This window comes from Perognathus longimembris, chromosome 17 (genome assembly GCF_023159225.1).
Source record: "Perognathus longimembris pacificus isolate PPM17 chromosome 17, ASM2315922v1, whole genome shotgun sequence".
Taxonomy (NCBI): Eukaryota; Metazoa; Chordata; class Mammalia; order Rodentia; family Heteromyidae; genus Perognathus; species Perognathus longimembris.
Window position 1 is genome coordinate 35,025,200 of NC_063177.1, and position 26,750 is coordinate 35,051,949.

A 26,750-nucleotide genomic window follows, 5' to 3' on the forward strand; every position below is an offset into this window, starting at 1 on the left:
TTCCGGTTTTCTTGCTTGCTTTTTTTCCTGTCAGTCCTGGGGCCTGAACTCAGGGCCTGGGTGCTGTTCCTGAGCTTTATCCCTCAGGACTAGCCCTCCACCACTTTGAGCCACAGTGCCACATCTGGTTTTCTGGTAGTTAATTGAAGAGTTTCATAGACTTTGGTGCCTGTCCTGGCTTTGAATCGCAATCCTCAGATCTCAGCCTCCTTAGTAGCTAGGATTATAGGCATGAGCCACCACCACCTCACTCTTTTTTTTTTTTTTTGCCAGTCCTGGGGCTTGGACTCTGGGCCTGAGCACTGTCCCTGGCTTCTTTTTGCTCAAGGCTAGCACTCTGCCACTTGAGCCACAGCGCCACTTTTGGCCTTTTCTATGTATGTGGTGCTGAGGAATCTAACCTAGAGCTTCATGTATATGAGGCATGCACTCTTGCCACTAGGACATATTCTCAGCCACCCTTTTCTTTTCTTTCTTTCCTTTTTCTTTTTTTTTCCCTTCCAGTCCTGGGGGCTTGAACTCAAGGCCTGGGCTCTGTCCCTGAGCTGCTTTTGCTCAAAGCTAGAATTCTTTTTTTTTTTTTGCCAGTCCTGGACCTTGGACTCAAGGCCTGAGCACTGTCCCTGGCTTTTTTTTGCTCAAGGCTAGCACTCTGCCACTTGAGCCACAGCACCACTTCTGGCCATTTTCTATATATGTGGTGCTGGGGAATCGAACCCAGGGCTTCATGTATACGAGGCAAGCTCTCTTGCCACTAGGCCATATTCCCAGCCCCTCAAAGCTAGAATTCTACCACTTGAGCCATAGTACCATTTCCAACTTTTTCTTTTTACATGGTACTGAGGAATAGAACCCAGGGCTTTCATGCATGCTAGGCAAGCACTCTACCACTAAGCCACATTTCCAGCTCCTTTCATTTTTTTGAGGTAGGGTCTTGCATAGCCCAGGCTGGCTTCAAATAAACCATCCTCAAGCCTCACCCTCCTAAGTGCTGAGATTGTGGATCTGCATGTCCAGCTCCTGCAGGTAGATCTCATGGAGGGAAAGAGAGTTACAATAATTACAGCCCAATGAAAAGGAGGAAGGCTGGCTGCTACAAACTAGACCCAGAAAAGAGGAGTGTCCAGCATAGACCTTTACTGCTTTATGTCTCCCCTATCACCAACCTCACAACCAACTCAGAATCTATTTAAAATGAAACAAGGGATAAGGCAAGTTCCCCTCTTGGTCAGGCTTAGGTCCCTTATAGTCAACATGTTTAGTGCCCAGTGTCCCCCACCTGTCACTGCCTCCTAGAACCCATCTTCCCCGGCTATCAGCTCCAGCTCAGGCCTCAGCATTGCACAGCCTCCTGGATTCCCTTGCCATAGAGCTGCCCCTCATTTGGGTCCCTTTTTCTCTCAGCTCAGGAAATAAGCTGTGGAAGATGCTGGCTGCAAGGACCTGCTCTCTGCTGCTGGTGCTTCTGTTCCTGGCAGTGGGCCTGGGAGAGGAGGAAAAGGCTCAGTCCAGGTAAGGATATGGGAAAGCAGGGGCTAGGGGATGAGCTGGTTCAGGGGCAGGGAAGGGGGGAGAGGAATTGAAAAAGTGATGAACCCTAGACTAGACTACGAGTAAAGAAGTTAAAGATAGGCACTAGTGGCACATATCTTATAATCCTAGCTACTCAGGAGGCTGAGATCCAGGGATTGCAGTTCAAAGTTAGCCTGGGCAGGAAAGTCCATGAGGCTCTTATCTCCAATTAGCCACCAGAAAACCAGAAGTGGTGTTGTGGTTCAAAGTGGTGAAGCACTGATCTCAAGTGAAAAAGCTCAAGGACAGTGACCAGTCTTCAAGATCAAGCCCCATGACTGACCAAAAAAAAAAAAAAAAAAAAAGTAGTTGTTGGGAAGAAAAGCCAGCTACAGCTAGCCACTGAACATAGTGACAGAGCATTTTTCTTTTTCTTTTGTTGGTCATGGGGCTTGAACTTAGGGCCTGGGTGCTGTCCCTGAGCCTGTTTGCTCAAGACTAATGCTCTACCACTTTGAGTCAGCTCCACTTATGGTTTTCTGGTGGTCAATTGGAGATGAGGTTCATGGACTTTCCTGCCTCGGATGGCTTGGAACTGTGATCCTTGGATCTCAGCCTCCAGAGTTGCTGGGGATATAGGCATGAACCACCAGCATCTGACTGAGAATCAGAGTATTTCTAAGGTGCTACTGTTTCAGTGGTAGACACTGGTTAGATCTGTGACTGGACTTTTCAGTGGCTGAGTTGCACAAGGAAGATAGTAGCATCTCCCTTCCTAGTGGAAGTTCTAACTATTCACTAATGTATGCCTCTCCTGAGCACGGGAAGTAGGGATTCATAAGATGATCTACATTCATTCATAGGATGATCTACAAACACCTGTCTTTAGAGAGCACACAGACCAGTCTCAAGTACTGTGAGCAGAGCAGACACTGTGGGTAAAGATAGCAGGGGCTCGTCTGGTGTGTCCAGGGACCAAGTCCAGGAACTTGTCTCAGTAAAGCTGATCTTCTCAGATTCAAGGACAGTCCAGTTTTGGCACAAGTAAAGTTTTAAGTGGGCAGGATAGCTGTCAAAAAAACCCAAACACCACAAGGAGGCTGGGAATGTGGCCTAGTGGGTAGAGTGCTTGCCTAGCATGCATGAAGCCCTGGGTTTGATTTCTTAGTACCATGTACACAGAAAAAGACAGAAGTGATGCTGTGACCCAAGTGGTAGAGTGCTAACCTTGAGCAAAAAAACAACTCAGGGAGAGTGCCCAGACCCTGAGTTCAGGCCCCAGGCCTGGCAAAAAGAAAGAAGAAAGTGTCAGCACTTTGTGTACATTAAGAACCTACACTTAGAACTGGGAGTTGGTGGCTCACATCTTTAATCCTAGTTACTCGAGGGGCTGAGATATAAAGATAGCATTTCAAAGCCATCCAAGTAGAAAAATCTGGGAGAGGGCTGGGAATATGGCTTAGTAGTAGAGTAGCTGCCTAGCATGCATGAGGCCCTGGGCTTGACTCCTCAGTACCAAACAGAAAAAGCCCAAAGTGGTATAGTGGCTCAAGTGGTAGAGTGCTAGCCTTGAGCAAAAGAAGCTCAGGGACAGTGCCCAGGCCCTGAGTTCAAGCCCCAGGACCAGCAAGAAGAAAATAAAAATCTGGGAGATACTCATTTCCAATTAACTAGCAAAAAGCCAGAGATGGTGGTATGGCTCATGATACAGAACCAACCTTGAGGTAAAAAGCCAAGTTCAGATCCCAGCACACACACACACACACACACACACACACACGGATGATAAGACCCACCTCTCATGGAAGTTGGGAGGATGCAATGGTTTCCTATGTAAGGCTTATAGGGTTGCCAGTCGTAGTAAATGTTTTTCTGAGCTCAGTATTATAGTATTTTTATTATTAACTTGAGATGGCCTAGCTATGTAGTCCAGACTGGCCTTGAATTAATGATCCTCTTGCTTTAGCTTCTCGTGTCAGGATTACAGTGTGCCCTTCCACATTGGCCTCTGAGTTCACTATTATCTTTTTTTGCCAGTCCTGGGTCTTAAACTCAGGGGCTGAGCACTGTCCCTGGCTTTTTCTTACTCAAGACTAGCACTCTGCCACTTGAGCCACAGCACCACTTCTGGCCATTTTCTACATATGTGGTGCTGAGGAATTGAACCCAGGGCTTCATGTATACGCGGCAAGCACTCTTGCCACTAGGCCATATTTCCAGCCCCTGTTATTATTTCTACTGAATGTGAATTAAGAGCTGAATCAGGAAAGGGCAGGAAGAGAGGGAGAAAGCAAGGCACTGTGCCGATTTTTATTTTTATTTATTTATATTTTTGCAGGCCTGGGGCTTGGGATTCAGGGCCTGAGCACTGTCCCTGGCTTCTTTTTGCTCAAGGCTAGCACTCTGCCACTTGAGCCACAGCACCACTTCTGGCTTTTTTTGTGTATGTGAGTCTGAGGAATTGAACCCAGGGCTTCATGCATGCTACACAAGCACTCTCCCGCTAAGCCACATTCCCAGCCTCTATGCCATCTTTTGGGATGAACACCGTATGTCTTTGTCCAGAATCCAGAATCACACCCAACCACAGAGACATATACACATATGGATGTGGGAAGTGGCCTCTTGAGCTGAGGATGAAGTTCCGGGGGGTGGGGGTGGGTGTCAGTGGAGAGACAGGTTGTCTGGAAATGACCTTGAGAACCTGATGGCTCACATTCAGATGTGTGCCTTCTGTTAGGGATGATTATTTCCTCAACATTGTCATTTCCCCCATTTTCTGTCCCTTCTGCCATCCTGGTGTCTATCACTCCTCAGATCTCATGCTAAATTTGGTGGCTCCCGAGGCCCAAGGTATGCGGAAGGGACTTTCATCAGTGACTACAGTATCACCATGGACAAGATCCGCCAGCAGGACTTTGTGAACTGGCTGCTGGCCCAGAAGGGGAGGAAGAATGAGTGAGTGACTTTGTGTAGTCCCTCCCACCGCATATACCCATCTCTCCTCCATTCAGGCCAGTTCACCAAATGTGGCCAAGAGGGCCATGTGTGTGCAACTTTCAGTGGCACCTTCTATGTGTGGATGTGGCTGGGACCGATGGAGCAGCAATCCAGTCTGGGGGTGGGATGAGGGCTATTCTCCTCTCCTTTACTTCTAAGAAGAGGATCAGGAAATTGAGTCCAGAGGGCAATTTCTAGAGGGCTGGGGATGAAGGCAGCAAGTGCCACGCTGCTTCATGTGCCTGTCTGGCAGTGGCCACTCCACCCTTTGGAAACAACTTGTCCCCGGACTCTCCTTTCTTCCTCCCCAAGTCTCATGTTTTGCCCTTACTGTGTGGACAGCCTGAGCGGCTGGCTCAGCAATGGAAGGGTAAGTGGAGAAAGAGGTGCCGTAGCTCCTAGGGGGTAGGTACTGGAAAATTCAAGTATCTCCCCCACCTACTCTCAAGTTTTCCCCTTACCAGCTGGAAACACAACATTACCCAGAGGGAGGCCCAAGCCCTGGGGCTAGCCAGGCGATCTCAGAGGAATGAGGAGGCCACCGGGGAGCAGCAGAGGTGAGTCCCACAGGGAAAGGTAGGAGAGTCTCCAGCTCCCCCTCCAAACTGCAAGGTAGGGCAGGCACCTGGCATGTGCATCCTTTTCTTCTCGCAGTTCAGAGGGGGGTCTCCATGAACAAACTCCTGGCGTCACCCCAAGGTCTCATGGAGGGCATGGGGAAGGGTCTCTAAGATCCCATGACTTAGTGCACAAGTGGATTTATTGAGTCAGGGCTGGGCGGGGAAGGAGACCTCAGAATCGGGACTGCATAGGAATTAGGGTTCTCTAATGCTACCCCTCTCATATCAGCTACCCTTCTCTGAGGGAGGGAGGGATGTGTGGCATAGATTGTTCCAAGTAGATGTCTTCCACGTTCCCTCTGGGGTCTTTGGAATGTAGTCTGGGAACCTTTTACAGGTGAGTGGGTGGCCTCTCAGCAGAACCTTGTCTAGTTTTTGCCTGTACTGAAGTTGTCAGAGCTAGGTGGGGCAGGCCAAAAGCCAGACTTAAGCTCTGAGAGTCCAGACAACTGAGAAGCAGCTGTGCTGGCTTCTTTCCCCAGCGGCTGGCCCCTTGGTGCCCAAGCACTCAGAGAGAGTGAAACAGGCCCCTTCAGGCTGTCTCCTTTTCAGCTCCCTGCCCAAGGACTTCAGTAGTGAAGATGTGATGAAGGAGCTACTGATTCAAGAGCTGCTGGCCTGGATGGTGGACCAGACGGAACTCTGCAGCCTCAGGTCGGGGAGTGTGTGGGTTTGAGCATGTCAAGCAATAGGTAGGAGCTTCAGCTCTGGGTCACATACTCTTGGAGGGGAAAGGGGAAAAATGGAGGGAAGGAAGGAGAGGAGGGAAAGAGAGAGTGAAAGAGAGAGAGAGGGAGAGAGAGAGAGAGAGGCTGGAGATAAAAAAAAAACTCAGAGCCCTTTGCATGCTAGGCAAGCACTCTACCACTGAGCTATATCCACCTCTAGCCCAAATCCACACTGGCACATTACCTTTTCTGAACCCCAAATGTTTCATTAAAATCAAAGTTATTGAAATCATTTCATGGAGGGATGAGATATAGTTCAGTGGTAGGGCACTAAGTCTAGTATTCACAAGGCCTTGGTTTCTTACCAGTTTCTTACCCAGCACTGAAAAAAAAAAGTGGTATTGTGATTTTTTTTTTACTTTTTAACTTTTTTTTTTGTCTTTTCTCTTGATATTGGGGATAGAACCCAGGAGGTCGCACTTGCTAGGCAAGCACTTTGCCACTGAGCCATATCTCAGCCTGTGTAGTGAGGTTTAAATAACATTCCATGTGCCAGTGGCTCACTCTTGTTACTCTAGGTATTTAGGAGTCTGAGACATGGAGGATGGTGATGTGAAGCCTACAGAAAAGTCCATGAGACTCCATCTCCAACTAACCAGAAAAAAGCTTGACTGGGGGTGTGGCTCAAGTGGTAGAGCATCAACTAGGAGTGAAAAAGTCCACTACTACCTTGAGGTCCAGAGTTCAAGCCCCAGTACTAGCACAATCAAATAATACAAGCAAAGGGCTAAGGGCCATATCTGAGAAGTAATAAATGCTCAGAGTAGAACAGCAGCAGCAGCTGTACTGGGCTTTCCTTCTCAACTTCATGTGGGAGAGGTGCTGCTCTCTCGTCCGGACCTTGCTGCCCATCTCATTTTCAGCTTTCCCCATGTGTGGACCCTTCTCAGTGATGGGAGCCCTTGTAGCAGGAGGCATGTTGTCCTGTTCTGTAGCCACTGCCAGTCTCAATGCTCACTGGCTACAAAATCCTCAGTCTATATGCTCTGTCCAGAGCAAGGGGCTAAATACTATGGAGAAGACTATACTTGACGGTGAGATGACATCCACCCAACATGCACACGCCAATCCGTATCTAGATTTTGATACTAGGAGCTGAGGAGGGATGAAGGGAGCAAATCTGGACAAGTCACTAAAGAGAGAAGGAAGCTGGGCACTGGTGCCTCATGTCTATAATCCTAGCTACTCAGAAGCTGAGATCCAAGGATCAATTAGGGTTTGAAGTCAGCCCAGGCAGCAAAGTCTGTGAGGCTCTTATAGTCAACTAACCACCAGAAAACTGGAAGTGGTACTATGGCTCAAAGTGGTAGAGCGCTAGCCTTGAGCAAAAAAGTTCAGGGACAAGCTGGGGGGCTGGTGTCTCACAGTTCAAAGCCAGACCGGGAAATTATTGACAATTAACCACTCAAAAACTGGAAGTGGCACTGTGATTGAGCATAAAGAGGCTTAGGGACAGTACCCAGGCCCCGAGCTCAAGCCCCAAAATGAACAAAAACAACAACAAAGCAGAGAGGGGGGAGGAATGTGACAACACCTATAGAGAAAGAGAGATGAGAAAATCTGCATAGGAAGGTTGGAAACTATCCCTCTACCTTTATGAATTCTGACTTTTTATTATTAAAAAGGCACTTGGTACTGGGCCGAGTGGCACACACCTGTAATCTAGCTGCTTAGCAATAAGGTGCTGTGCCTATCTGCTATCTTGCCTACAGGGAAGCATATGTAGGATTCTTTAAGGCACAGGGCAAAAATGTGAGACCTCACAGACCCTATCTGAAAAAATCACTAAAGCAAAAAGTCCTGGGGCTCAAGTGGTAGAGTACCTACCAGTATCATTAGAAACAGAAGTTTGTGGGCAGGGAGGGGGGAATGAGGGAGGAGGTAACAAACAGTACAAGAAATGTATCCAATGCCTAACATATGAAAGTGCAACCTCTCTGTACCTCAGTTTGACAATAAAAATTTAACAACAACAAAAAAGTTTGTGGGCAGGAGGCATAATTCTGGCTGGGTGCCAGGATAAACTTGCTTCACTAAGTTTAAACTGAAATGACCCTTCTCTCCAACCTTCTTTTTCTGTCTCTTCTCTCCTAGGTCTCAGTGACTCAACCAACCCAGAGCAGGACTGGTCTCTGCCCTTCACATACTCAGTTCCTGCTTCCTCCCTTCTCTGGTCTCCAAGAAGCCAAACCAATAAAGCCTGAGCTGAGATAAATCATTGTGTTCATGTGAAAACTTAATTCTAACACCAGCTGAGTACTAACAGGATACATTTGTGGGTTTCTACATGCCACTGTGCCTTCCAATAAAAAAAAAAAAAAGATGTCATTCCTTTGTCTATTCTTTTTTTTTTTTTTTTGGCCAGTCCTGGGGCTTGGACTCTGGGCCTGAGGACTGTCCCTGGCTTCTTCTTGCTCAAGGCTAGCACTCTGCCACTTGAGCCACAGCACCACTTCTGGCCATTTTCTATATATGTGGTGCTGGGGAATCGAACCCAGGGCCTCATGTATATGAGGCAGGCACTCTTGCCACTAGGCCATTTCCCCAGCCCCCCTTTGTCTATTCTTTCTACAAACACTTACTGGAAACTTCACATAGGCAAGGACCATGCTAAACATTGTGTGTAGCAAAGGAGGAGATAGACACAAGGCATGTTTCTCAGGAGCTCAAAATTTAGCCATAAGTTGGGTGTCAGTGGCTCATGCCTGTTATCCTAGGAGGCTGAGATCTGAGGATTGTGGTTTGAAGCCAGTGGGCAGGAAAGTCCATAAGACTCTAACCTCCAACAAATTGCACCCAAAAACCTGGAAGTGGAGCCAGGTGCCAGTGGTCACACTTGTAATCCTAGTTACTGACTGGGATTTGATGATTGCGGTTTGAAGCCAGCCCAGGCAGGAAAGTCTGTGAGACTCTTAGCTCCAATAAACTATTCAGAAAAAGCTGGTAGGGGCACTGTGGCTCAAAGTGGTAGAGTGCTAGCCTTGAGAAAAAGTAGCTCAGGGACAGTGCCCATGCCGGGTTCAAGACCCAGGACCAGCCGCCCCCCCCCCCCCCGCCCCAAAAAAAGGCTGGAAGTGGGACTGTGACTCAATTGGTAGAGTGCTAGCCTTGGCGCGCGCGCACACACACACACACACACACACACACACACAGAATTAGCCACAGACATAGGTCACAATGTGTTTTGTTTTTCTTTTGAGAAGATGTGTTACTCTATTATCTGGGCTGCCCTAAAACTCCAGGCTCAAGTGATCTACCTCCCAAAGCCTCTTGAGTAGCTGGGACCCCCAAAAGCCTTCATTTTAACATACAAACACAATTTCTTTCTTTCTTTTTTTCTTTCTTTCTTTTTGTACTGGTACTGGTACTGGTACTTGGTCAGGGCCTAGGTGCTTTCGACTTAGCTGTTTTCACTCAAGGCTGGTGCTCTACCATATGAGTCACTTCTTCACTTCTGGCTTTTTGGTGGTTAATTGGGAGATAAAGAGTCTCACAGACTTTCCTGCCTGGGCTGGCTTTGAACTGCAATCTTCCAGTCTCAGCCTCCTGGGTAACTAGGATTACAGGCTTGAGTCAGGAGCACCTGGCTATAATCTATCTATCTATCTAATCACACAGCACTCAATTATATGAAGAAGACTACAAAGCTATGAGAGGATGAAGATGCCTTCTCCAGATGAAGTATAGTAAGAAAATAGCAATTAAGCTGAGTGAGATTTGAGGGACAAAATAGTCCTTCAAGCAAAGGAAGGCTTAATATTTAGCCAGTATTCCTATTATACAGCAAAAAGCGCAACTGAGTGAACAGGTTATGGGAAGGTGGGCAGGGCCCAGCCTCATTAAATTTGCGCTGTAGCCTCAGTGCAAGCTGAAAGTTCTGGAAGGATTTTTTTTTTCTTTTGCCAGTCCTAGGGCTTGAACTCAGGGCCTGAGCACTGTTCCTGGCTTCTTTTTGCTCACCGCTAGCACTCTGCCACTTGAGCCACAGCGCCACTTCTGGCTTTTATCTATATATGTGGTGCTGAGGAATCAAACCCAGGGCTTCATGTATATGAGGCCGAGGTGAGCACTCTTGCCACTAGGCCATATTCCCAGCCCACTGGAAGGATTTTAAGCAGAGCTTGTCTGAGAATGTATGTGCACTCCAGAACAATGGCTTTGAAGACAGAGACCTACTGAGATGAATGGGAAGGAGTGGAAGACCATTTCCCAGGCTCTTGCAGAATTTCCAGAGAGATGAGGGTAACATGGACTGGTGGTAGGAATAAGGATAAGGAAGTGGGCAAACTGTCCTAAAGTCATCTTTTTATCACCCTTCCCCACTGCAGTCAGCTGCCCTTTCCCAATGCTCTCCACTCACAAAAGGCAGGCCTCTTGTTTTTCTTTTGACTTGAGTTTTCTGCCCGGAATGCAGTCTTCTCTTAATTTAGTCACATTTTAGCATTTCTAGAGTTAATCACAGCAAGTCCCAGATACTCCATAGGTTTTTCAGGCTGGGCAAGTTACTTTTTTTTTTTTTGCCAGTCCTGGGGCTTGAACTCAGGGCCTGAGCACTGTCCCTGGCTTCTTTTTTGCTCAAGGCTAGCACTCTGCCACTTGAGCCACAGTGCCACTTCTGGCTTTTTCTATATATGTGGTGCTGAGGAATCAAACCCAGGGCTTCATGTGTACGAGGAAAGCACTTTACCACTAGGCCACATTCCCAGCCTGGCAAGTTACTTTTGTGTGTGTGGGTGGGAGTATGCCAGTCCTAGGGCTTGAACTCAGGGCCCAGGTGCTGTCCCTGAGCTTTTTTGCTCAAGGCTAGTGATCTACCACTAGAGCCACAGCTCTACTTCTAGCTTTTGGGCAGTTAATTGGAGATAAGAGTCTCATGGATTTCTTGCCAAGGCTGGCTTCGAACTGTGATCCTCAGATCTCAGTCTCCTGAGAAGGTAGGATTACAGGTGTGAACTAGTGGTACTTAGCTCATCACCAACACAATAAAGCAACAGCAACACCAACAACAAAGTACTTACCTCATGGTGTGGAAAATAATATTCAGGTAATGTGTATATGTCTTTTTTTTGGCCGTCCTGCGGCTTGAACTCAGGGCCTGAGCACTGTCCCTGAGCTTCTTTTACTCAAGAATAGCACTCTACCACTTGAGCCACAGTGCTACTTCCGGCTTTTTCTGTTTATGAGGTACTGAGGAATTGCATGCTAGGCAAGCACTCTACCACTGAGCCATATTCCCAGCCCTTGCTGAGGAGTTTTGTGGGTTTTTTTTTGTTGTTGTTGTTGCCAGTCCTGGGCCTTGGACTCAGGGCCTGAGCACTGTCCATGGCTTCTTTTTGCTCAAGGCTAGCACTCTGCCACTTGAGCCACAGCGCCACTTCTGGCCGCTTTCTGTATATGAGGTGCTGGAGAACTGAACCCAGGGCCTCATGTATATGAGGCAAGCACTCTTGCCATTAGGCCATATTCCCAGCCCTGCTGAGTTTTGTCCATGGAGTTATGATTATAAACTTTCATGAAGGACTTTATCTCTGACCTCTTGGTGATTTTGTTCTTCCCCACTGTGGCTGTCATTCTGTGGGGATAGAGGTCAAGTGATGGTGCCACCATCAATGTTCTTCCTGATGATGGCTTTCAAAAGAGCTCAGAGACATCATCCAGTCCGATTTCAAGCTCCAGAACTAGTGTGCGCGTGCGCGCACACACACACACACACACAGACAGAAGGAGCTTTCTAAACAAAGAGATGGCTGATCACACCCTCGACAATAAGCCTATTTTTGTGTTGCGCACTGCAGCTAAAAGCTTTACTTATATTTCTTCCCAACACTCATGTTCACGTGTAGTAATTTACAACTGTGGATAGTGGAATGCAAGAGATGACAGAATCTGCCTGCAATAACTGACTCTTCTACAGTAGAACTGAGATCTGGAGAACTGCCTGGATCCAGGCAATCATCTACTCCATAGTTCAGTTCTCTCTTAAAAAAAAAAAGATATTTTAGTAGCTATACTTTGAACAAAGGCAGTTTCGGAATACAATGCGTCTGGATCAATGTCAACCTTTCAACATTCTCACTCACCCCTCCCAACCTACCCCTCTAACTCAGTTCTTAACTGTCAGGCCCACCCACGTCAAAATCTCGGCCGGTCCCTCCAACTTTACTCCCTTAGAACCTTCAATGGGCAACACAGCAGGCGGGTCAGGAGACCCGAACCCGAGGCGACGACAGTGGCGGGACGCATGTCCCCGCGCCGGTCAGCGAGGGGCGCCTCACCCCCGGGTCCCGCATCCTCCCCGACCGCAGCGACAGGCGGGGCGGCGTCGCCCCAGAGAGACACCCAACGAGCGGCCGCCAGAGCCTGCATTCCGCGGAAGGAAGTGGGCGCGCGACTTCCGGCGCGCGCGGATGACGCAACGGGGACTTCCGCATTGGGAGCCGGCGACTTAAGACTCGAACGCCCAGCTCTGGGGTCCAGGCAGCCCGCGCGGCCCACGGGCCCAAAACGGTGATGCACCGCCGCGGGGTGGGAGCCGGCGCCATCGCCAAGAAGAAGCTCGCCGAGGTGAGGGGTGTCCGAGGCCGCTCTCCATCCCGCTCTGACCCGCGAGTCACTGAGTTTTAGTCCCTTCAGTCGTCCCTCAACCGACCCCCAGGGAAACCAGCTCCTTGCTACGGGGTGTCAGGATCCTTAGGCCCACCAGCCCCTCCGCTCATCCCCCCCACCCCCAAGTTGACGGGAGACGGAAGGCATCGATTGTACTTCCTAAAAGATCATTTAAGAGACACCCTTCTCCTTTTAATACAGCTGGGGACCCCATCGCTCACTCTCTCAACTCATGCAGATCTCTTTGTCTGACAGGCCAAGTATAAGGAACGAGGGACTGTCCTGGCTGAGGACCAGCTGGCCCAGGTGAGTGATGGCAGGGCTCCAGGCAAAAAGAGGGATAGAACAGGACTGAGCAGCAAGTCTTACATGTACACTAGGTTATTTAACTCGGGCTAAAGTAAGGTGGCTGACAAGTCTGGATTTCTGGGCTGCTGCACCCTTTTTAGACAGCCTGCTAATAGTAATAGTTAACATTTTTGATTGATGCTGATTCTAAGGTTCCGGGCACTTGTCCATTTTCTTTCTTCCTAGTGCATGCTAAGTAAGCACCATTAACACTGATCTACATTCCTAGCCCTTGTCCATGTTCCTTTCTTCCATTTGTTTCTTGTCTTTCCTCCTTCCTTCTTTAGTCTCACTATGTTACCTAGGTTGGATTTGAATTTATGATTTTTCAACCTCAGTACCTGGCAGAAATAAACAACAAAATGATATATCTTGATTTTAGAGCAAAGTCATGTAGAAAGCTGTTAAGCCAGGTGCCAGTGGCTTCTGCCTACTGAGAAGCAGAGATTGGAGGATTGAGTTTCCAAGCCAGCCCAAGCAGAAAAACCTACAAATCTTCAACCAAAGTCTCAAGAATCTTTTCTTTTCTTTCTTTCTTTCTTTCTTTCTTTCTTTCTTTCTTTCTTTCTTTCTTTCTTTCTTTCTTTATTTATTTATTTTGGTCAGTCCTAGGGCTTGGACTCAGGGCCTGGGCATTGTCCCTGACTTCTTTTTGCTCAGGCTAGCACTCTACCACTTGCACCACAGTGCCCACTTCTAGCTTTTCTGTGTATGTGATGCTAAGGAATCGAACCCAGGGCTTCATGCATGCTAGGCAAGCACTCTACCACTAAGCCACATTCCCAGCCCTCTGAGAATCTTATTAAGCAGCAAAAAAAAAGTTAGACTGCAGTCATTGCTCAAGTGGTACAGTGCCAGCCTTGAGCAAAAAAGCCAAGCCAGAGGAAGAAACCCTGTGTTCAAGTCCCAATAGTGACACAAAAATAAAAGCTGTCTGTTTTAGAGTTGGGGGTATCTCATTTCTGCTGACAGTAAAACTGCACAAGAGAGGCAGAGATAAAAATAGAGGAGACAAACTAGCTCAGGATGCTGAGACTAAGAGGATTAGGGTTCTAGGCCAGCTTGAAAAGTTTTTGAGACCACATCTCAGCTAATAGCTGTGTTTTTGGCATGTGACTATCATTTCAGATAGCTATGGTGGTGTGTGCCTGGAATCTCAGTTATGGTGAGAGGTGTGAATACAAGGATCATTGTCTAGCTGGATCAAGCAAAAGGCAAGACCCTATCTCAAAAATAATCAGGGAGGGCTGGGAATATGGCCTAGTGGCAAGAGTGCTTGACTCATATACATGAAGTCCTGGGTTCGATTCCCCAGCACTACATATATAGAAAATGGCCAGAGGTGGCGCTGTGGCTCAAGTGGTAGAGTGCTAGCCTTGAGCAAAAAGAAGCCAGGGACAGTGCTCAGGCCCTGAGTCCAAGCCTCAGGACTGGCAAAAGAAAAAAACAATAATAATAATCAGGGAGCTGGGTGCTGGTAGCTCACGCCTGTGATCCTAGCTACTCAGGAGGCTGAGTTCTGAGGGCTGAATGCTGGCCCAGGCAGAACAGTCTCCATAAGACTCTTATCTCCAATTAACCACTCAAAAACTGGAAGTGGTACTGTAGCTTAAGTGGTAGAACACTAGCCTTGAGTTTACTTGAGGTTCATGGATAGCACCAGGCCCTGAGTTCAGACTCCACAGCCAACAACAACTACAAAAAAAAATCAGGGTGATGGGCTCTGGTGGCTCATGCCTATAATGTGAAGATTGCAGTTAAAGGCAACCTGGGCAGAAAAGTCAATCAAACTTTTTCTCCAATTAATCAGCAAAATGACAAATTGGAGTCATGGCTCAAGAGGTAGAGTGAAAAAGCAAAGTGAGAGTTGAAAATCCTGGTACCAGTACTAGTATACACATACACACACCTGAGCAAAAAGAGAGGAATGGCTCAAGCAGTAGAGTGCCCATCTAGCAAGTATGGAACCCTGAGTTCAAACCCCACTAATACCAAAAATAGAGGGGAGCTAGATAATAAGCAACATAATGGTAGGCCTGGAGGAGTCTGCTTATGTTAGATCTACCTGTGCTGCTTCACTACGGACCGACTTTTGGCATCTGGTTATCACCTGGGATGCCTCTAATCTTTCTCTTGTACAAACCAACAGATGTCAAAGCAGTTGGACATGTTCAAGACCAACCTGGAGGAATTTGCCAGCAAGCACAAGCAGGAGATCCGGAAGAACCCTGAGTTCCGGGTGCAGTTCCAGGACATGTGTGCGACCATTGGGGTGGATCCTCTGGCCTGTAAGGAATTATCTGTAGGAGTCTAGTGTCCCCACAGGGCTCTTAAGGGACAGAAATTCACTTGTCCTCACTATATTGAGATATCTTCTAGCAGAGCTGCAAGGAGATCTCTGGATATTGTTTTTCAAAAGTACCTAGCAAGTGGATCAAGTGGTAGAGTGCTAGCCTTGAGCAAAAAGAAGCCAGGGACAGTGCTCAGGCCCCAAGTCCAAGCCCCAGGACTGGCCAAAAAATATACCTAGTAAGATGACTATTGCCCAAACTAACCTGATTACATGATGCTCTGAATGATCTCTGGTAGTGGACTTTTTTTTTCTTTTTCCAGTCCTGGGGCTTAAACTCAGGGTCTGGGCGCTATCCCCGAGCTGCTTTTTTGCTCAAGGCTAGCACTCTACCACTTGAGCCACAGCACCACTTCTGGCTTTTTCTGTGTATGTGGTACTGAGGAATCGAACCCAGGGCTTCATGCATGCTAGGCAAGCACTCTATCACTAAGCCACATTCCCAGTCCTGGTAGTGGACTTCTAAAACATTTTCCCTCTTTACAAAGAAGGGAAGGGGCATACTTGGGGTGTGGCTCAAGTGATGCTTGCCTCTCAATGATGAGGTCCTGAGTTCAAACCTGTTACTTAAAAAGAAAAAAGGTCTGGAGTGTGGCTCAAGTGAGGCTCTGGATTCAATTCCCAGCACTAAAATACATACATACACACAGTAATATGTCATTCATTTGATTAAACAATATGGATGAAGTATAAGTCTCTTGATCTTGTTTCATAATTGTAGAGATCGTAGTACTGGCAATGTAAGATACAGAAGGTCCCTAACTTACAATGGCTTTTTTTTTTTTTTTTTTTTTTGCCAGTCCTGGGCCTTGGACTCAGGGCCTGAGCACTGTCCCTGGCTTCTTCCCGCTCAAGGCTAGCACTCTGCCACCTGAGCCACAGCGCCCCTTCTGGCCATTTTCCATATATGTGGTGCTGGGGAATCGAACCCAGAGCTTCATGTGTAGGAGGCAAGCACTCTTGCCACTAGGCCATATTCCCAGCCCCAATGGCTTCATTTTTGAGAAGCTACAAAACAATAGGCATATTAGATTTTTTTTTTAATGCCAGTTTTGGAGCTTGAACTCAAGGCCTGAGCACTGTCTCTGGCTTCCTTTTGCTCAAGGCTACCACATGAGCCACAGTGCCATTTCCAGCTCTTTTCTGTTCACGTGGTGCTAAGGAATCGAACCCAGGGCTTCATGCATGCTAGGCAAGCAGTCTACCACTAAACCACATTCTCAGCCCAGGCACATTAGATTTTGATCTTTTCTTAGGCTAGTGATTGGGTAGGTTATTTTCTTTTGAAGTTGGGCAAAGGGGCATCCAGACCATAAAGTTAATAACTGAAACTTTACTTTCTACCTTTTTTTTTTTTTTTTTTTTGGTGTCGGTCCTGAGCCTTGAACTCAGGGCCTGGGTGTTTTCCCTGAGATTCTTTTTCTCAAGGCTCTACCACTTGGCCACAGCCCCACTACTGGCTTTTTCTTAGATAAGAGTTTAACTGGCAGGGTAGCAGGATACTAGTGGCTCACGCCTGTAATCCCAGCTACTTAGGAGGCTGAGCTCAGAAGACTGCAGTTTGAAGCCAGCTGGGATGGGAAAGTCCGCAAGACTATGATCTTCAATTATAAAAAAGCCAGATGTGGAACAGTAGCTCCAGTAGTAGAGTGCTAACCTTGACCAAAAAAGCTCAAGGACAGGGCCCAGGCCCTGAGTTTAAGCCCTAAGACTGGTGCGCACATGTGTGTGCACACACACATACATAAGAGCCTTACAGACTTTTCTGCTTGGGCTGGCTTTAAACCACAATCCTCAGATCTCAGCCTCCTGAGCAGTTAGGTTACAGGCATGAGCCACTAGTGCCTGGCTTGCACTGATTTATTAACCTGTGCTGTTGAATAAATTAATGCTCCCCCCTCCCACATACACACACTGGGGGGTTGATTCCTAGGTCTACATACTGGACACTCTGACACTTGAGCTATACCCTTTTGTATTTGTGGGATTACAGGTATGTAATACCATGCCTGACTTTTATTGTAAGTTTTGCAGCTTCTGACATCATCATCATTATCATCATTGTTGGTTCTGGGGCTGGAACTCAGGGCCTTGCTATGATCCTTGAGATTCTTTTTCTCAAGTCTATCACTCTACCACTTGAGCCACAGAACCACTTCTGGCTGTTTCTGAGTAGTTTATTGGAGATGAGAGTCTCACACATAGATCTTCCTGCCCTGCTTGGCTTTCAACTGTGATCCTCAGGTCTTAGCCTCCTGAGTAGCTAGGATTATAGGCGTGAGCCACCAGCACCCAGCTTAGCATTTGATGCGTTTCTAGAGAGTTGTTTTTTTTTATACTTACAGATTGTTTTCATATGTTTGGAATCATTCTATAATTACTACATAACCTAGCCTGCAATTTACATTTAATATTGTTTTCAGTGGTTTTTGAATTACAAGTCTGCATTTTTTTTTCTCTTAGCCTTGTCTTTTCCATAGTTCCTACTCTGTTTCACTATATGCTTTGGGAAAGGAAATTTTAGTTATATAATAGCCTCTTGCTGAGAAAAATGGCACATGTCTCTCTGATATGCAGAAGTTAGATTTAAGACACAATTTTTTTTTTTTTTTGGCCAGTCCTGGGCCTTGGACTCAGGGCCTGAGCACTGTCCCTGGCTTCCTTTTGCTCAAGGCTAGCACTCTGCCACTTGAGCCACAGCGCCACTTCTGGCCGTTTTCTGTATATGTGGTGCTGGGGAATCGAACCCAGGACCTCATGTATACGAGGCAAGCACTCTTGCCACTAGGCCATATCCCCAGCCCCTTAAGACACAATTTGACATGAAAAATTACACAGGATTCTAGATACTCACATATAGTAAGGCCAAAAGAGGATAGTCTTAGGAGAAAATCCTCAAGTTGTAATACCCAAGTGCTTCTTCATATATCTTTATATATTTATATATTATATATAATATATGTAATATATTACAATTATATATATACATATACATCATATCAAAGATATGGAAACAAAGGATTATTAATTTGTTCTTTCATTTTCTGATGACTGTGTTCTTTACCTCATATATGTTGTATTCACATGCACATCCGAGGGAAGGTGGGGGAAGGGCACAGAATCAATGGGAAATGGGTGAAAAAGTGCATCAGTAGAGCTCACTGGCTACACTGGACATTGATGAAAGTGAAGTATGCAACTGGTGGGCAGAGATGGTAGGGAGGGAATGGGAGAGAATGAGGGAACAGTTGATACTATGCAAAAGGAAGGAAATGTACTTATTACTTGATGTATGTAAAGGTAACCCCTCTGTAAATCACCTCTAAAACAACAATAAAGTAATAAAAGAAAATAGCCTCTTGCTTTTCTTTCTGTCTTCCCTTCCTTCCTTCTTTCCTACCCACCCCCACTCCCCCACCCCTCTTTCTGACAGGATCTTTCTGTGTAGCTCAGGCTGGCCTCGAACTCAAGATCCTTCCACTTCATCCTTCAACCTTCCAGTTACAGGATTACAGGTATGGTGCACAGCCAGCTCTCAAAGGATCTTGAGCAGAAAGCAGAGAAGGATGTAGGGCTAGACAACAGGACTTGATACAGGATAGATGTTTTAACTCGGTACTGAATGAACAGGAAGAACAAAAATTCACCAGTAACCTAGCTTCTTTTTTCCTGTTTGTAGCTGGAAAAGGATTTTGGTCGGAGATGCTGGGCGTTGGGGACTTCTATTATGAGCTTGGCGTCCAGATTATTGAAGTGTGCCTGGCCCTGAAACACCGGAATGGAGGTGAGGGTGGTTGGGGCCTCTGGCCTGGGGTTTGGGCTTATCTGTCCAAAGGGGGGAAATGCTGAGAGGTTTTCTTTTCCATACTGAAGTCTTCAGGCCTTCAATGTGCTGAGATTAAAGCTGTTCACTGGGGCTGGGAATATGGCCTAGTGGCAAGAGTGCTTGCCTCATATACATGAAGCCCGGGGTTCGATTCCCCAGCACCACATATATAGAAAACGGCCAGAAGTGGCGCTGTGGCTCAAGTGGCAGAGTGCTAGCCTTGAGCAAAAAAAAGCCAGGGACAGTGCTCAGGCCCTGAGTCCAAGGCTCCAAGACTGGCAAAAAAAAGAGCTGTTTCATGCTTTTGAATCCATGGCAGGTCTTCATGGCTACGGGTGAACAGAATTACCTAAATAGTTAACTCTAATGATCTGCGACTGGGAAGTTCACTCTTGTCATTACAGAGTTGGGAGGGAAGAATGGGCCTTGTCTGCAGAATGCATCTGAGTAATGGGTTTTGAAGTAGTAACTATAGGGCTGCACGGCCTCCCAGAAGTATGGTTTTGCCAACTGAGTCTCTGAGCCTCCTTAAATTATGACTTAAAAAATTAGTCATGTGCCAGGCAGCGCAGATCATACCTATAAGCCTAGCTACTCAAGCTGACTGAGAATTGCTGTTCAAAGTCAACCAGGCAGGACAGACAGTATGTGAGACTGAACCAAAAAGCTGAAGATGGAGGTATGGTTCAAGTAGTAGAGCACTAGCCTTGAGTAAAAGAGCTCAGGGACAGCACGCAGACACTGAGTTCAAGCCCTCATAACCAGTATATATATTAGTCAAGCCAGGTGCCAGAGGCTCATGCCTGTAATCCTGGCTATTCAGTCTGAGATCTGAAGATCACGGTTCAAAGCCAGCCTTGGCAGGAAAGTCTGTGAGACTCTTCATGTGCTTTCCCACTTGAGTCATACCTGCAGTCCTTTTTGCTCTGGTTATTTTTGAGATAGGGTCTCACTTTTTTCTTGTACTGGTCTGGAATGTGACCCTACTAATTTACACTTCCCACATAGCTGGCACGCTAGGGCATATAGTATCACATCCATCTATTTTCTGTTGAGATGAGGGCTTGTGAATTTTTTTGTTTTTTTTGGCCTGGGCCAGTCTGGAACCATGAGCCTCTCAATCGCCAACCTCCCAAGTAGCCAGGATTGTAAGTGTGAGCCATGGGCTCTTCTTTCTTAATTAGCCCCTAGGATAGTTAATGCTAAAGACAACTCCAAACAAGTTATAAATCATTGGCTTGTAAAGAGACACTAGTCTTGAGTAACAATATATAGAGTCAAGAATATATGCAATAGACCCTTGGTGTCTGCACATTATGAAGTTTGCTGTTGAGGGAAAACAGCCAGTTCTCAGGATGCATAGAGTTCAGGGCTCTACTGAGGATGTTTGGATCTCTGTGTCTATAAAGTCATCAGCTTCTGCTAAAGACATGGCACCTTGAAATCTAAAGTTTGATCACTTAAGCACATTTATATACCATCTTTGACTTGGGAAAGTTATCCTAACTTGCTTGTTGGGCACTATTTGCTTTTTTTTTTTTTTTTTAATTTTGGGGTGTTGGGAGCACAATATGATCTTGAACTTATCCACCAAAGTAGATATAATGTCTCTACCAAATCAAATGTGGTGGGGCTGGGAATGTTGTTTAGTGGTAGAGTGCTTGTCTAACATGCATGAAGCACTGGGTTCAATTCCTCAGTACCACATAAACAGAAAAAGCCAGAAGTGGTGCTGTGGCTCAAGTGGTAGAGTGCTAGCCTTGAGCATAGTGAGGCTCAGGGACAGAGTCCAGGCCCTGAGTTCAAGCCCGAGGAGCAGCAAAAAAAATCAAATCTGGCAACCATAATTTTCTGCATTGTAATTGCAGTCAAGTGCTTTTTAAAAATTGCCAACTTAGTCAAAACCCTGCTCAGGAACCAATAGCTTCTTTGAAGCCACAGTAACAGTTAAGTATGGTTGAGACGCAAATGCCAAAATCTGACTGGTTGGAAAGCTCATTAAACTTCCAACATGCTCAAGGGGGACTACAGTTAGGCAAAACTGATTTTTCAGGGAGGTAGAGTTAATTGAAATCCCACCTCTGGTCAGCTGTTAAGAGCATTTAAGGTCCTGAGGTAACAAGGAATCCAGGCATGAAGGGGTGGGAGGACAGCTGGCCCACAGGCCATGTAAGGGACTCGGATTCATTTGGTACATGATAGACAGTCATGTAATTCTTCTCGTTGGCGGCCTGCAGCCTGCCTGCCTGTATTGATAATTTTGTATGGCTCATTACGATGTTATAAATACTTCCATGGCCCTTGGCAATGAAAAAGTTCCCAAACCCTGCTAGACAGTCTTCTGTTGTCCTTTCTTCTCAATCAGAGATTTGTGGATGTGGGGATGACACCACCAGCAGCAATTCTAGCCTTGATGACAGTCTGATTCTTCATCTCCACGAATAGCAAGTTGCAAGGGATGAGGGGTAATCTGCTTTACCTTTACCTCTTTCCGTGCTTTTCCTGCTGGTGCAGGCACCTCTGTGGCGGAAGTACTGTGGGCTGGCAGTGCATAGTGGCAGTCATGCACACACCCACAATGGTTGTCCTAGATTTCAGGTGTGGATGAACATGTCCAACTGGGAACTGCAAGTTAAGTGGCTGAGAATGGGAAAATGGCCTTTAGCTTGGCCTTCCCAGAGTCCTTCCCAGCTTTTCTTCCAGCCATTTGGAATTCTGTTGAAGGTTACACAAGCAAGGCAGAGAAAAAGCTAGTCTACAAGACAGCAAGGTCTCACCACCTGTTCCCATGATGATTTAAAGAAATTGACAACAATATAGCAGAGCTTCTTCACATGCAGTGAGCTGTGTCACATGGGCCTGGGAATTGAACTTTTTTTTTTTTTTGGCCAGTCCTGGGCCTTGGACTCAGGGCCTGAGCACTGTCCCTGGCTTCCTTTTGCTCAAGGCTAGCACTCTGCCACTTGAGCCACAGCGCCACTTCTGGCCATTTTCTGTATATGTGGTGCTGGGGAATCGAACCCAGGGCCTCATGTATATGAGGCAAGCTCTCTTGCCACTAGGCCATATCCCCAGCCCCTGAACTTTTTTCTTTTTGGTTTGAAAAAAAAAATTTGGGACGGTGGTGGGGTTTGAACTCAGGTCCTTACATTTGGTAGGTAGTCACTCTTACCACTTGAATCATATCCTAATTTCTTTTTTTTTGGCCAGTCCTGGGCCTTGGACTCAGGGCCTGAGCACTGTCCCTGGCTTCCTTTTTGCTCAAGGCTAGCACTCTGCCACTTGAGCCACAGTGCCACTTCTGGCCGTTTTCTGTATATGTGGTGCTGGGGAATCGAACCCAGGGCCTCATGTATACGAGGCAAGCTCTCTTGCCACTAGGCCATATCCCCAGCCCCTCATATCCTAATTTCTTTTGATTTAAAAAAAATATTGTGTCCACATTTGGCCAAATTACAGATAATCTGGAGTGATGTGGGCTTACTGTAGAGCCTTTCAAAGATACTGCTACCTTTGTTGTTTTGTTTTTTTTTTTTGCCAGTCCTGGGGCTTGAACTCAGGGCCTGAGCACTGTCCCTGGCTTTTTTTTTTTTTTTGGCCAGTCCTGGGCCTTGGACTCAGGGCCTGAGCACTGTCCCTGGCTTCTTCCCGCTCAAGGCTAGCACTCTGCCACTTGAGCCACAGCGCCGCTTCTGGCCGTTTTCTGTAGATGTGGTGCTGGGGAATCGAACCTAGGGCCTCGTGTATCCGAGGCAGGCACGCTTGCCACTAGGCTATATCCCCAGCCCCCCCTGGCTTCTTTTTGCTCAAGGCTAGCACTCTGCCACTTGAGCCACAGCGCCACTTCTGGCTTTTTCTATATATGTGGTACTGAGGAATCGAACCCAGGGTTCATGTATACAAGGCAAGCACTTTACCACTAGGCCATATTCCCAGCCTACCTTTGCTTTTAGATTTTCATAGGTATTCCCTATTGAAGTTCTAACAAGGCCTCACACCCCATCTCTGGCCAGTTACTTTATATAATTAATTTGTTTTATTGTGTCAGGGTCTTGCTGTGTAGCCCAGGCTGGCCTCAAAATCATAATCTTCTTACCTCAGCTTCCCCAGTTCCTGGATTCCAGGTGCGTAACCAGTTGGCCAGTTACTTTAGAAGAAGAAAAGGAAAGAAATTTACTAGAATGCTATTTTGCTACTTGTAGACTACTGGAAAGAAATAACTGGGCATTTATTTAAATTAGAGGCTGTCATAAAGCTAATCTCTTCATTTGTTTTCTGTTCTCTCTACAACAGGTCTGATAACTTTGGAGGAACTACATCAACAGGTGTTAAAAGGAAGGGGCAAGTTCGCCCAGGATGTCAGCCAGTAGGTCTTGCTTTCCAACCCTTTAGAGTACAGAGAGGTTTTGTGTATGTGTGTCTGCACACATGCATGTGCATGGGCATGTGTGTGCGCCCATCCTGGGGCTTGAACTCAGGGCCTGGGCGCTGTCCCTGAGCTCTTTTGCTCAAGGCTAGTGTTCTACCACTTTGAGCCCCATCTCCACTTCTGGTTTTCTGGTGGCTAATTGGAGTAAGGCTCTCACAGACTTTCTTACCCTGCCCGTGATGGCTTTGAACTCAGATCCTCAGATCTCAGCTTCCTGAGTAGCCAGGATTATAGGCATGAGCCACTGGCACTCAGCCTGCCAAGGGTCTATAAGCTGTTCTTCCTCACCTCAGGGATGACCTCATCAGGGCCATCAAGAAACTAAAGGCGCTGGGCACTGGCTTTGGCATCATCCCTGTGGGCGGCACTTACCTCATTCAGTCTGTTCCAGCTGAGCTTAATATGGACCACACCGTGGTGCTGCAGCTGGCAGAGGTAACGGTCTGCTTGCTTCCAGACAGGGGAAGGAGCATCCTGGGGTGGGAGTCAGGAGCCACCTGTCTGCCTCCCTCTCACATAGGTCCTTTGCAGAGTGTATGATAGATGAACCACTCAGGCTTGTGCTCATTCAGCAGTCATTTATTGAGCAGCTGCTGTGCTAAGCACTGGGCTGGGCTGTGGAGCATAGAGTGGTGGGATATACTCTGCTCTCAAGGAGTGCACAGTCTTAATCAGGGAGACAGCCATTCTTAAACTACATTGTGAACTCTTCAGTTTTGCTTGCCATCTCCACATTGCTCAGCATGCCTGATACTTCCTCCAAAAGCCCATTATGTTATTTGTTAAAGATGTTCAGTGTTAATTCTATAATATAAAATGGAACTATAAATGCAGGGGGAAGGGGAGCTTTTATATTGGTGGGTGGGTAGGGTGAGGCAGGGCCAGCAGTACTTAAGTAGTTTAGGTTAATAGTTTATCCCTATTCTTTACGAATGAATAATTCCCAGTCTTCCACACGGATGTGTGAAAATCCAACTTAATACCTTGGTACCTGGGAACCTACAGAAGACAACCTACCAAACTGTTGTCCCTGAAAGTCACTTGTCTTCCTTCTCCTTTAGAAAAATGGGTACGTGACGGTCAGTGAAATCCAAGCCAGTCTTAAATGGGAGAAGGAACGAGCGCGGCAAGTGCTGGTATGTAACTGAATGGCCCAGAAAACACGGGCCCTGGTTGGGAGAAGGTAGGCTGCACACAGGCAGGCATTTTAGTCTTGTTCTACTGTTGCCACACTCGGAATAAGGCTGGCATTTTTAATTGCACTGTCAAGGTAGATTACTTGAGGCAGACCTCTGACCCTGGAACTGCTGGTCAGGGCCTTAAGTAGTATTATAGAGTGAGAGGTATTAGTAACTGCTTATGGTAATTACATACTTATAATGATACATTAAATATATTGCATATTATATAGGAGAGAGACAGACAGTGATGGAAGTTTGATGTAGAAAGGGAGAATGTAGCCACTCTGGCTTCAGTTACTGTTTTCTTTATCCAGGCAATTTGGCATCTGTAAAATAGGAGGACATAAATATCACCCAAGTGTTGGGCAGACAGAAACAGCTCATCTTGAGTGTATTTCCAGCCTAGGAACCGTGAGTCCATTCTAGTATAAATAAGGTCCTTCCCATCTGCTTCCAAGTTAACGCACAGCCAGCTAGAACACTCCTCCCTTCTGGTGCAGGGAGATGCAGTGATTTCTCAGGCCATATAGCAACTTGTGGTCCTGCATTTCCACTACCTCTCATTATGTCTTGGCTCGATCTCTCCTGCCTCCTTGAAAAGGTTAAATGGCTTGGTAGGCTTTTTCCATACTGCAGGCCAAGGATGGAGAGCCAACAGATGGTTCCACTGTAGTTGCAAATGCGTGAAGACACATGTAGGTTGTTACAGGTTTGGGGCTACTGCCTAGCTCCATTACTTTCCCTAGGAAGTCTCCCTTGTCTCAGAGTTCTCTTCTTCCTCCCCCTCCAGGAACACCTGCTGAAGGAAGGGCTGGCCTGGCTGGATTTGCAAGCCCCAGGGGAGGCCCACTACTGGCTGCCAGCTCTCTTCACAGACCTTTATTCCCAGGAGATTACAGCAGAGGAGGCCAGAGAAGCCCTCCCTTGAGGGAGTGTGAAGGGACACACAGCAGCAGCTGGAAGAGGGAGGAAAATCATGGTGAATAAACCTGGACAATTTTGTTTATCAAAGAAAAAAAGTTCCAAGTTTTTCTTTCTTCCCTCAGTATTTTATTTTTTTAAAGTGCCTTCACATTGCATCATTTTTGGAGGAAGCCTCATTTATCCAGTAGGCTAACCTGAGTAACACAGGTAACAGCAAGCACATCCGAAATACTTGCATAGACCATCTACAAGTTTGTGGAGGAGCCGGGCCCAGAACACAAGCTGTCTCTGGGCTAGAGAGGGCCTAGTCTTTCTGTAGCGGTACCAATTTCCTCTCTGCAGTCAAAACTTGCAATTCATGTTCCTAATCACATTAGCCGGGCTCTTAGGAACCAAACCGGTTACTCTGATTTGAGTCTTTTTCAGCTTCCTCTATATGGCTCTAGATTTAGAGCTCGGCTTTGTGAAGCAAACTGAAGCTAGGTGTTAAAATGGTGGCTAGGCTGGAGGAAAGAAAAGTAGACTTGAGAGGAATTGGTCAACACTGATTTGTTCTTCGGCCCTGACAGTCTCTCCCTCTCCCACACCAGGTCCATCTAGCTTCATTGTGGAAAAGGGAATCTTACTGTAAATTGATTCTGCTTTTCCCCTACATATTTCAACCTCACAGATAATAAACCAAAGTGATTTACCAAGGGCCACCCACTTAGGCAGTGCCAAAGCTGGAACCTATGTCTGAACTCTAAGGTCCATACTGTACTGCATCACTGCTTTGTACAGTACAGGCTGGCAAGACATAATGTGTACAGACATTTTCTACATGTGGTTAGCCAGGAGAACGTCTCTGCCGCAGAACATTAAGGCTCCTAAAGCAAGTAGGCGGTTACAAGGGAAGAGGCCCAAGTTTATGGTTTCTAGTCCTAAAGGTCTGATGCTTCAGCAGTTCTGGTTTTGTAACTGAAATTCAGTGGCTTTACCATACTGAGACAACCTTCCTTAGCAAATAAGCCTGGGAACAACTCTACTTCTGCCTGTTCTCACAGGACCCGCTCACTCTTCCGAGCTTCCTTTCTCTGGAAGCCAAGGTCAAAGTGGCTTAACTTTCCTGAGCCATAACTTTTAAACTGGGTGTTTCCAGTAAATCTAGTCACCAGTATTCCTACTCCCTTCCCACCTCCCCCACATAAGTGCACCTAAATTCTAGGCCTAGGTGAGGTATGGTGGGT

At 46.7% G+C, this 26,750-nt stretch overlaps 2 protein-coding genes across 2 annotated transcripts; both read left to right on the forward strand.

The window, feature by feature from the left end:
- The first annotated feature begins 960 nt into the window (after window positions 1–960).
- On the forward strand, window positions 961–5,847 carry LOC125365871 (gastric inhibitory polypeptide). The gene is made up of 4 exons (XM_048366138.1): window positions 961–1,512; window positions 4,330–4,470; window positions 4,977–5,069; window positions 5,685–5,847. Exons 1-4 carry the CDS (start codon window positions 1,427–1,429, stop codon window positions 5,806–5,808), a joined length of 444 nt encoding a protein of 147 aa, XP_048222095.1. The 5' UTR covers window positions 961–1,426; the 3' UTR covers window positions 5,809–5,847.
- A 6,398-nt stretch (window positions 5,848–12,245) lies between these two features.
- Snf8 (SNF8 subunit of ESCRT-II) lies at window positions 12,246–25,629 on the forward strand. The gene is made up of 8 exons (XM_048365372.1): window positions 12,246–12,424; window positions 12,722–12,772; window positions 14,964–15,102; window positions 18,844–18,948; window positions 23,284–23,356; window positions 23,713–23,854; window positions 24,481–24,555; window positions 25,391–25,629. Exons 1-8 carry the CDS (start codon window positions 12,371–12,373, stop codon window positions 25,526–25,528), a joined length of 777 nt encoding a protein of 258 aa, XP_048221329.1. The 5' UTR covers window positions 12,246–12,370; the 3' UTR covers window positions 25,529–25,629.
- The last annotated feature ends 1,121 nt before the right edge of the window (window positions 25,630–26,750 follow it).